Source organism: Phoenix dactylifera, chromosome 14, assembly GCF_051530095.1.
Source record: "Phoenix dactylifera cultivar Ajwa chromosome 14, Ajwa_hap1_PhDact_Kaust_v1.1, whole genome shotgun sequence".
NCBI lineage: Eukaryota > Viridiplantae > Streptophyta > Magnoliopsida > Arecales > Arecaceae > Phoenix > Phoenix dactylifera.
The window spans coordinates 10272891-10285399 of NC_143203.1; the positions used below are offsets into that span (position 1 = coordinate 10272891).

General features: G+C 36.1%; 1 protein-coding gene across 1 annotated transcript in view; it reads left to right on the top strand.

Annotated features, from left to right (window-relative positions):
* Positions 1-227: 227 nt before the first annotated feature.
* The window catches only part of LOC103695637 (zinc finger CCCH domain-containing protein 45-like), a 43031-nt gene continuing 30749 nt past the window's right edge, over positions 228-12509 (top strand). Inside the window, exons 1-4 of the mRNA XM_008777010.6 lie at positions 228-782; positions 3154-3555; positions 7098-7260; positions 7424-7534. Coding sequence (XP_008775232.4) covers positions 400-782; positions 3154-3555; positions 7098-7260; positions 7424-7534 — 1059 coding nt within the window. The 5' untranslated portion in view covers positions 228-399. The remainder of the gene's footprint in view (positions 783-3153; positions 3556-7097; positions 7261-7423; positions 7535-12509) is intronic.

The window sequence follows — 12509 nt, forward strand, 5'->3', positions numbered from 1 at the left end:
CCGACGGCCGCCCCCGGGTCCAATTTCCAGCAACAATATTATTTTATATTACAGTGATATTATACTATATCGTATATTATGTATTAATATATGTTATGTATAATACTATGCAATGTCCTTCATAATAATTTTGTTATACAAAATAATTTTTTAATTTATTTACTAAATATATATTAAAATATTATAATATTTTAGTAATATAATTATGAAATAGCAAACATCCTTCTGCCTCCCAAGTCCCAACGGGCCTGAAATCTACCGCCCCCCCCCCCTCTTTTTTTTTCTCCTCCATTTGGAATGAGACTCCTCTGTTCCCAGAAATCCTAACCCCAACCCGTAAACGAGAGCTCCCCCAAAAAGCTAGCGAGGGTGTCTCCTCCTCGCCTCCTCTTCGAGGGTATGGAGGACGCCGAGGGAGCCCTCAGCTTCGACTTCGAGGGCGGCCTCGACACCGGCGCCCCGGCCCATGCCTCCTCGGCGCCGGCCTCCCTGATGCCGTCCGACCCGACGGCTGCCGCGGCGAATGCAGGTGCCGTGGCGACCCCCGTCGCCGGAGATGCGGCTTCCACAGGAGGGAACATCCCGGGCAGGCGGAGCTTCCGGCAGACGGTGTGCCGCCACTGGCTCCGCAGCCTCTGCATGAAGGGCGACGCCTGCGGTTTCCTCCACCAGTATGACAAGGCGCGGATGCCTGTCTGCCGATTCTTCCGCATTTATGGGGAGTGCCGTGAGCAGGATTGTGTCTATAAGCACACCAATGAGGATATCAAGGAGTGCAACATGTATGAATCTCTAGATCCCACACTCTCCCTATTCCTTTCTATCTGCCATGTTTTTCTGATTTTCATTTCTTCAGAAAGAAATATGTATCAGGGGTTCTTGATTTGAAGCTGATTAGATGCAAGACAATACACGTTGTTCTTAGGGTTTTGAGTTCTGTTGTGGAATTTCGTACATGATTATGGAATTTGGGGACTTTTGGTTCCCTTATTACTCTTTGGAAGGTGCTGAGTTTGAGGAAACTTGGCGATATGAGATGCAGTTTTTGGTTCCTTTTGAATGTATGAATTATCTTTATGAGGGTGTGAGGTCAAAAAATTAGCCCATAATATCCTAGTAGTGTTGCCATAGAAGTTAATTATGGCATTAATAAGAATTAATGGGATATTTGTGAGAAATCCCTAGATTTTGGGAATTATTTTGCAATGCAACAGAAAATTATATTGATCGTCGTTTTTTTCAGGGCGGTGGCGGCTAGACTAGTTTACTCTTCTTGGATGCTGCTTTTAAAGAGTAAAGCTACATGTGGGGATAAAAGGGGCACCATAAAGTTGCTTTGACTTTAGAGGTATATGTTTGTAGATCTCCAACTTCTCCTCAAAAGAAAAGGGGCTCTTTTTTTTAAACATGGGTATGAAACAAAGGACCTGGTTCAGATTACTTATGAAATGGAAGTAGATGGAAAGTTCTGATAAGGATTACAACGAAAAGTGCTTGGATGAATGTATATAAGATCTAAAATTTCTAAGGAAATGTGGGGGTTAATACTATGTTTATCCACATTAAGTAAAACCAAGTATAAAAAAACATAAAACAATAGATACTTCTGACAAAAGGCATCCAAAAAATATATTGAATGATGAAAGTAAACTAAATCTTAGACATATGAATATGTAATTAGATACAAGGGTCTTGCACTAAGGCCCCGTTTGGCAGAGCTGTTGGTAGTAGAGCTTTCAGAATTAGCTCTTTTTGAAATAGAACTTTTTGAAGTAGAGATTTTATGAGAAGCTATTTGCTGTTTGGTAACTATATTTCTAAAGTACTATGAAACTGTAATTTGTGTTTGATAAATAAACTGAGAAAGTACTTTTGGTATAACAAAATGACCATAAAGGACATTACATATTATTATGCAATATAGTATAATAAAATATAATATGTATTAATACATAAATATATGATATAGTATAATATTACTGTAATGTAATATAATATTATTATAATATAGTAATATAATATTGTATACTATAGCATAATAATATAACATAATTTGATATTATATAACATAACATATCAATATATTATGATATAGATAATATAATATTATATTTATGGTATAATACAATAATAAGGTATAAAATATTATAATAATTATTATATATTAATAAATATAAAGATACATTTTCTGTAATTATAATATTTTATTATGGGTATTTTGGTGCAAAAATAAAAAAATTTATAAATCAAAACAGTTTTTCGACGCATGCTAAAAGTGTTCTTCCGAAGAAGCTTCATTTTGGAGCTTTTCTTAAAAAACTGTTTTAGCTTTGCCAGAAAGCTAAAATAGCTTTCTGACTTTTTTACTGAACACCTCTATTCCATCCAAAAGTACTTTTGGAGGGTCAGAAAGTGCTTTCTGACCCACCAAAAGCTCTGCCAAATGGGGCCTAAATTGTTTGCAAGGTACAACCTTCAGTTAGTTGTGAAACGTATATTTAAATGGTTGTGAAGAGATGAAAAATATAGAGATACAAATCTTTTATTTGTAAAAAGAACGAGGTGCATAAGCTCTAAATTCATGATGTTAGTGTAAAGGAAAGAGTGTCAAGAATTTGCTTTCATTTGATCTGCTCTTAACTTCTTGTGGAGTTTCCACTGTGTATTTGAGCGGTTCTAAGAAAAAATAAGAGTTTTGTTAGATAGTCCACACATTGGTGCCTTATTGTAGTTCTTATTGTTTGAAAGTATAGTCAGACATTTATGTAATAGCATGAGATTTAATGAACGAATTGCATTGGTGAAGCTTTTTAGAATTGGTAGCTCCATAAAGGAAAAACTTTTTGTTAAATTTCAAGGCAAAAGGGTCTTTTTAGAACTCACCATTAGTATACAAATTTGCAGCTGTCAGTTACAATTGACATGCAAGAAGCACTTTGCTGCTGATATAACTGAAATATCTTCAACTAAGAAACTACTTGGTAAGGTATAATTTTATTATTTGGGATCACATTGGATATGTCATATGGTTTGAAATGCTTTTGATAGTATACATGTATTATATCTGATTACTATGTTTTGTGATAGGCTTTAAATATCCCCCATGTATGCAGAGGTATCCAATCTGACATTCTGGTGTTATATCTACTGCAGGTACAAATTGGGTTTCTGCCCAAATGGTCCTGATTGTCGGTATAGGCATGCAAAGCTGCCTGGACCTCCTCCCCCTGTTGATGAGGTCTTTCAGAAGATTCAACATCTGAGTGCTTTCAACTATGGCTCTTCAAATAGATATTTTCAGCATAGGAACACTAGTTATAACCAACAATCAGAAAGGCCTCAATTGTCACAAGGTTCTGCAGTAGCTAATCAAAATGCAGCAGCGAAACCACCAATTCCAGTTGAACTGTCCAATGTACAACAGCCACAATCTCAAATTCAGCAGTCACAACAACCACCACAGCCACCTGCTGACAATCAGGTGCAGCATATTTCAAATGGCTTGTCGAAACAAGCCACTAGAACTGCATCTCCACTCCCTCAAGGGCAATCTAGGTTCGTCTGGAGTTTCTAGATTTTGTCAGGTTTTGTAAAAAAAAATGTCTTGTAATATTTTATCATACAAACTGGTTTCTGAAGTCTCTACTGAAGTTGTATTTAGCTTCTGAGAAGCCTATGCCTATTAAAACTTATGGTGTTATTGAGTATTTAATAACACAGTGGGGAATCAACTTTGTTTCAAGGATTTTTTTTCTCCTGCTCTCCTTTAACAGCAAGCAAGAGAACGTAGTGCTTGTATATGTGGCTTAGACATTTCTTTTAAATAGCATCAAAACGAGATAGATGCAAGTTGGTAGCGGAGAGTAATTGAACCTACTGAATTTTTGCAGTACATAATAATTATTCCTTTTAGATCATTCATGTACTTAATGTTGTCCTGTCACCCGTATGACCAATGATTTAATGAAATAGTCAGATGCTATGTAATATGATTATCCTCATCTAGGAACATCAATCTAAAATCTATAGTTTATAGATTGTATTTAGCAATTAATATGCTTATAGGAGCTGTCAAAAATATAAAGGCCGGGAAAAATATTATGAGAACTATGTATGTGTCTATATCATGGGCTGTCAACCACCTTGTCTTAGAAGTAATCGTCTGATTTAGAATTATTTCTGGGCTCCATTGGTGTTGTTTTATTATAATGCTTAAGTGGACGGCCTAGTATGCATGAACTAAAGTTTAAAGTTTCTCATATCATGCCCATTTATGTGAGAGGTTGGCATGAATATTCTACTGTGCCTAAATATCTTGCCACTTAGCTCCTAATGATGTTGAATGACATATGACTCCACTTATGGGCACTTTTAAGGCATCAAGATACACTTGGAAAGCTTATCTTCTAGAGCACTAGTTCTTATAGTTGTAAAATGGTCCTGTGACATGCTTTAAATCTTTAAAAATATGTTTTAACATGACAAGTTTATGAATCTCATGGTCATGTTTTTGCTGGTTTCATAGAGCAAAGCTCGAAATAGACATGTTGCATCATATTACAAGCTTTTCACAGCATTAACATCGAATAACTTTATTTAGGGAAATTGATTGAATATATTTTAGACATTTTTTGAGTTTAACAAGTATTGATTGTATTGACATAGTTTGCTACTTGACATTTAATATTGTTCCTGTTAGTAAAGACACTAAAATATGGACTCAAGGTTTTTACTTGTTACAGTTTTGGCTATTATAAGATGAGTTTTGGCTTCAATGTTGACAATTTGAAGTTCAGAGTTTCAGGCAAAAAATAAAAGCAATCAGAAAATAACCAAGAAATATAAAAATAAAAGCAAGAAATTATATTGATATCATTTGAGATTATCTTGTACTTTGGGAATCCATGAATGAGTTATATACTTTTGGTGGTCAGATACTTTTTTGAAGCCATTTAGAATTGTTGATAATAAAATATGACTCTAAAATTAGAACAAATAGAAAATAACTAAACTAAGATCATCTTTTACGTTATAAAATATTACATGGTGATGAATTCAACAACTATATAGAACCATGTTAGGATAATGGTGTTCTAATTATCGAGTGACTAGTGATGCTTCATGGAATGCAAGCATGAACAATGCATATGATATTTTGAAAAGAAAATTCTGCTGATTATCTTGTAACTAAACACTTACGTGCTTTTGGGTCTCCTCCAAAGTCACAAAATTTGAGTTAATCCTCGATAATCCTTTTTAGAGGATTATTATGTCAACCAAGATTTGAAAATTTGGTTTTGGTTTTGTTTTTGGCTTAATTAACTTGGTTTCAATTTTAACATTCTCGATAGTTTCAATAGCTCTGGTATAAGTGCAAAAATTTTAAAAAAAATGAAAATAATGAAAAATGAAAAGTCAAGAAAGGTAATTCAAACCCATTTGTGAGTATACTGGTATGAGTGCTAGTGGGTTGAGTCAGGTTGGGACCGAGTTAGCTCACCTTGTTGTTGGGTCAAAAAACACTCAACCCATAATTGATCCCATTGTAATTGAGTATATAAATGCAAATTCATACCCAAACCACTTGTTTTACATGGACCATTTCCCAACTTGCTAAGCCATTTATAGGTCTATTCTTGCTAGTTATCTACCTTAAAAAATTGAAAACAAACTATAGCTGGGAAGAAGGGTTCTAGGGTTGGCTGTCTAAATAAAGTGAGAGAGAGGAGAGGAAATTAAAGTGGAGAAGAAATATGACAACACGCTATGCACTTCACTCTTTCCCTCAATATTTTTTTAATGTTTTTCATAATCATTGGTTGCGTAATTTTTCTCATCACTAGAACCAAGACCTAATTAGCCTATGGTCAACTTCTCTATTACCACTATTCTACGGGCCTAGGACTATGTTTTAAGAATTTATCTATCCCATGCCGACCAATTAGTTTGGGGGCCAAGTTCGAACTGAACCTATTTATAATTGGGTTGATTTTCACTAAACAAACATAACCTGATTATACGAACCCTCAACCAAACCCATTTATTTCAAGCATGTTCTGGCAGGTTAGTGGTTCCAAGCAAGAAATTGCCAGTCCTATATGTTCGCTTGTTCAGGACCTTTTGTTGTATCGCTTTAATAGCTTTGTAAACAGTCAAACTATGATTTTTCTAAATTCAAATTTATTTCAACTTTTCAAGCTTCACATTATATTATATAAGGCTATAGTTTGATGTGAGTTAAACACATGACAATCTACATTATTAAGATTTAAGCATTAGAATAGCTAAATCTATGCCAACAACTTTCTTCTTTTGAGTTTCTTAAGACCTAACAGTAAGTTTCTTTCTTGTCTTTTCAAGACTCATAGGAACTAACTTTAGTCTTGACAAAATGCTTCTTGGAATTCAAGAAAGAATAGGAAATTATAGAAGTACACACAACATAATACCTATTTCACCAATAAATCAGTTTTGGCTGAAACTATGAAACTGACACTGGTTTTGGATCAGTTCCAGCTGAAACTGTTTTTCAGTTCAGTTTTGGAGTTCTGGATGAAACTGAAAATGATATTATTAGCATAATGCCAATCGATCTGCAAAAGTAATGAGAGAAAACATTAAGAATATCTATATTATTAAGTTTGAAACTACTGAAAGCGGACTGGGAAGATCAGTTTCGGTTGAAACTATGAAAATTCTGGCTGTTTCACTTAGGTTTTGTGACTTCTCTTTGAAATCTGCTAGTCATGGTCCAAGCTTTAACCCTTGGAGCGGTTGCAGACAATATGGAAGTGTAGTTATTGTTGCCAAGCGTCATCATAGGATAAACATGGTTCACTGGTTGATTTGATGTGATCGATGGCTTTTTGCTTTCTTAATTGAAGCTAATTGCTATTGTAAATTGTGCTTTATTGCTCTATAGGTTGCTTCTATCTTGTTTATTATTTGGATAGCAACATCCTATCTGCAACCTACATATTATTCTACAACATTTCCATATGCTTTTCCCCTTTTTTATGTTTACTTTTGGATGGATTTGATTGGATGCAGTCACTGCCTTCTGATTAAATTTTCTATTCTGAAATATGAATAACTAGGTATTTTATTGTTAAAAGTTGCAACCGAGAAAATCTGGAAATATCCGTTCAGCAGGGTGTTTGGGCAACTCAAAGGAGTAATGAGGCTAAACTTAATGAAGCTTTTGAATCCTCAGAGAATGTTATTTTGATATTCTCAATCAACAGAACTCGACATTTCCAGGTAGGATAGACTTGTTACATTTTGCTTTGTCAAGCACGTGCCTAATACAAACCTTTAAAAAAATATGGATAGAAAAAAACCTTTAGTTTAATTGGTTTCTCAAAATACCTTTCACTCTTATTATTGTGGCTGAAGCAAATAATGCTTGCTTGTGATTTATAAGGGTTGTGCCAAGATGACATCTAAGATTGGTGGATATGTTGGTGGAGGGAATTGGAAATATGCTCATGGAACTGCACATTATGGTCGAAACTTTTCAGTCAAATGGCTAAAGGTATGTTTATTTTGATATCCTTTGTTAGATTTATTTGGTTAAAGGTGTATATTGCGATGAATACATTCTGCATCACGAAAAAACAACTGTCCTATCTGCAAATAAATAGCATTTTCATTGACTTAGATGTTCATCTTTCTATGTAGATTGTTGCCAGTTTGCAGCAAAAAAGTGCTATCTTTTTCAAACATATAGTACATGATACTTAAACCTTGATTGTCATACTGGTTTATGTATCAAGCTATTACTAATTAGTGCCAGATTTTATAGGATATGATAGTGTTCTAAAGTATGGTTGTGGAACATAGATTAAAGCAAAGAATAACTTTTGTTGAGAACAAATATTACTTGGCTTCAGGAAGTCAACCATCCAAGTTTCAAACTATACTTTTGTGTAGATGGTTGGATGAATTGTATAAAGATAATAGAAAGAATCTGTGCTATATTTATGGACACCGAGCATGTCATCAATATTCATGTGAGGTAATTAATTGTTTATTAAGGTAAACAGACAATCCGTTAAGTCTTCTATTAACATAATCAAAGACTCATCAGGGATGTTCAGAGGTACGAGAGCAACTGCATTTGGGTGCTTTCAGGACTTATCAATTTTTGGTTGCACTAGGCCTCAAGGTCAGCCGAACCGGACCGAACAGGTTGGAATGGGTCCCGAATCGGTTGAAAAGGTGTGTAACCAGACCGAACCGGTTGGAACCAGTCGCAAATTGGCCGGAACCAACCAGTTTCATTCAAACTCGGTGCGAACTTGCCAGAATCGGCCAGTTCCATTAAACTCAGTGCAAACCATCCGATTCACACCAAGTCGGCCCGATTCAGAACCGGGCCCCCTCTCTCTTTCCTTCTTTTGCTAAAAAAAGATTTTGGGAAGGCCTGAGGCTTTTCCAACATTTCTTCTCTGTAACGTTTAGAGATCTTCCGGCTTCTCCTTTTCTCCAATTTGTAAAATCACACCGATTCAGTGTGATTGAAGAAAGATCCAAATAAGGTGTGCTTCCTCTTCCTTATCTCATTTTCTTTTTTTTTCGGACTACAAAAAATAGCTTGAAATTTGCAAAATAAGAGGAGATTATGCCAAAATTTTGGATTTGGGCTTGATTTTATGATATGTTGTAGATCTATGGATGATTTACACGATGAGATTTTATGATATGTTGCATCGCCATTTGACTAGATTTTAGATATCGGTATGTATGTTGTACTTAAGTATATATAATTAATTATATTATTTTATATTTTTTACCTCATTAGTTGATTTTAGGATATTTCATGTTGCTTTTTCTAGCATGCAATATCTCACTAATCATTTTATGTTTTGTATCACTTTAAAACAATAAGATGCATCATTTAGGTTAAATCAGGATCATAGAAACATCAAAAAACATAAAAAAAGTATCAAAAAAAAATCAAACTAGACTTAAAATTATTAAAAGAGTTGAAAAAGATTGATTACCAATTAATTGAACTTGAAAAACTCAAAAAAAAAGCGTATCGGTTCGGCGGACCTTGCTAGGCCTAGTCCAAGGATTGGCCCAAAGCCTTGAGTTATAGGTAAATGGCATGCTGGTATGCGGGAGGCAGTCCCATGAAACATGGTGGATATAGTATTGACTGCTAGGATGATACAAAGTGTTAAAGTTTATTTAAGGTGGAGTGGCTGTAATTTTGATGGTTTAAAAACCAAGCAACTTATAATATGGATTTCAAGTGTAGTAGGATGGTGAAAATTGATGGCCTGGAAATATTGAATATTTTTTTTTACAATTGTGAGTATGCTATATGGAAGAATGATGTGATATATTTAGAGATGCATGATTCAATTAGAGGGTAGTAATCACTGTTGAGATTTTGCAGGCATTGCTTGCTACCAAAATTAAGGAAAATCTTATAAAATGTTATATAGATTGTTGATATCGTAGTGGATTAAACTCACTAGTTTTGCATGGTTGCATGAGCTTAAATGGTGACTATTATGGTGACCAGTCTCCTTTCAAATTGGTCATGTATATTATGTTTTGTGGCAGACTCTCTCTTGCTTAAAGTTACCTAGCTAGGAATTTGGCGACAATTTTATAGGGTCGATATCAGGCTGGTTGGTCATTTAATTTACTCAATCCTTCCATGGAGCCTTCTCAACTTTGAGCTCTAGTCAACTAACACTGAATTTAATGGGAAAAGGCTTGGTTGATTATGATGACGTTATAATGTCTTATGGATTAAATTGATGATCAACAAGTTGGGTATGCATGTAAGATTTTTGTTAAGAGATGAACACGTTTGAGGTTAGTGTGGCAAAACTAGGAGATGTAAAGTTCCAAAAACATTAGATGAAGCAATTGAAGTTGCACTAGAGGATAGAGTTGATAAGAATCCTATTAAATTGGTGAGCTCATGTGCGTTAAAAGCCAAAGTTTGCCTTGTACGAAGAGTGCCTCTAATCTTGTAGATCTGAATGTGAGATGTTCTAATAACATAGATTTGATCAAAATTTTTATTTTATAGATTTTGTTAGTTAGATTGAATGGGATGCCGTTGGATCTGACATGTGTTTAGGGAAGAGTATCATGAAACTCAGAATTATAGGTATATTCAATGCTTCCAAAAAGGGAATTGATCCATGGTCAATTTTATAATACATAAATAGGTATAGCTAGTTATACCTTGTGAAAAGAATACCTTTCTTCGCAACTAGCCATTCAATTTTGTTTGCAAAGAGATTCATTAAGTAAACAAATGTAGCATGTTTATTGGAGGCTATTTGTTTCAAGGTCTGCCTAACTGGGCTGTACCACCCGGTTCAGGCAGTACTTAACCGATCCGATGCGAAACTGGATCGGTTTGCCATTTAAATTCGGTTCTAGCCCCTACGGGTCGGAATCGGCCGGTTCGATGCCGACTTGGTGTGAATCGGTCAGTTCGTAGTGGGTCAAACCCGTTTCGAATTGGGTTGACTATGGGCACTGGGGCATTATTGCCGCAACTGGCCCATGTATGGACTAACTGTGATGTGCGATGGTTGGACCGGTCCTAACAGGCGGAGCATAATCAACTTTTTGACATACTGTGATATGAAGACTTTCTTCCATAAGTTGGTTGATGCTTCTTATTAGGTGCACGACACCGTGTACATCCTCAAACTCATGAAGGAAATGATTGATCAGATAGGAGAGGAGAATGTCGTGCAGGTTATCATTGATAATGAGTCACAATTTAAGGCCGCCAGAGAGATTTTGATGGAGCGGCCACATATTTTTTGGATCCCATGTGTTGCATATTGTATCGACCTCATATTGATGGACATTGTGAAAATTCGTAGGGGACAACAGACAGTGGAGATAGCTCAAATCATCACCAGGTATATTTATAATCATACTTGGATCTTTCATTGATGAGAAGGTATGCAGAAGGAGATTTTGAAACCAGGAGTCACGATTTGCTACCAATTATGTTTCACTTGATAACCTTTTTAAGAAGAAAATAGCCCTGCGTCAGATTTTTGTCAGTTCCGAGCGGCAGAAAAGTAGATATGCCCAGTACGACACTGAAAGAAGCAGTGTCGAAGGCTTGGTGAGGAGGCAGATATTTTGGTACGGGTCACTGCGATAGTAAAGGCTATCGAATCATTTTATGAAGTGCTTCGAGGTGTGGATAGTTAGGTACCCTCAGATGGATTTTCTGTATCATATGATGGAGTGGGCAAAGGTATAGATTATGGAGGCAGATCCAATCCTTGCTCAGGAGTATATCAGCATCATTAATTTGGCAGTTTGACTACCAAATGGGTAGAAACTTGCATCTAGCAGGTAAGCTAGAACATTAAAAATTAGATTGCTTCTATACTTGTATAATTTAACTAAGACGATTTTCTCTATGTGCAGCATACTATCTGAATCCTCAGTTACAATACAACATAACTGGAATTGGTATGGATGACGAACTTCTGGCCACTCTGTGTAATGTTATTTACAAGATGGAGCTTGATCCAAAAGTCGCGGCCCTATGTTTAGAAGAAGTAACTAAAGTGACATGTGTAAGTTAATTGATATCTTCTATTATTAACATAGTACAATACGGTTCTTTTCCATAGACCAAATTATTTAGAGGGAAGCGATAGACAGCGAGCATCTGTCGTAAGTAAGAAAAGTATGAATTCAGGTATGTTACACGTTAGGAGGATATTTACCTAGAGTTAGATGGTTCCTAATATGTTACTATCTTATATCTATTTTTTTTAATGTCTTTACAGCTGAATGGTGGATTCATTTTGGGCTATCCGCAAAAGTTTTAAGCAGGTAGCTATCCGGATCCTTTTTCAGATGGTCTGAAGCGGCTGTGAGCGTAATTGGTCCACCTTCGTCCTCATCCACCGCAAGCAGAGAAACCATTTGGTAGAAAAGTGCCTCAATGACTTTGTATATGTTCACTACAATCTGAAGTTGAGGCTAAAGTGCATTCAGAAGAAAGTGGAGCTCAAGTTTACAAATCTGATGTATAGTGCTTTTGTTGATGTTGAGGATGATTTTATATCGGATGGCTTGTGGGGCAGCAACAGGAGCTGGAGCTTGAGTCAGGATTGCCTCCACGACCGGCCAACTTCATAATCAGTGAGGCTAGGGTCGATAGGGCTAAGCGCAATATTCCACGCATTTCTACAACTGATTAGCCACAGCCACAGCCACAGCCACAGGAGAGCCAGTCACCACATGACTCTTGTCCGAGATACTCTCAAAGATATGATCGAGAGATGCTTAGACAAGACCACTATGCTACCTGGTCGACTCGGTCAGGAGAGAGGCACGGAGGGTAAGAAGGCAGCTGCCAAATACACTAAAAAAACAAAAGATACCTGCAGTCTCAATGGAGAGTCGAGGAGTCCTAAAGCAGTAACGATGGCAGTTTTGGTGGTCATGGATCTACTGGCCATTCAGGAAGTGGAGGACAGGAAACCACTATTTAT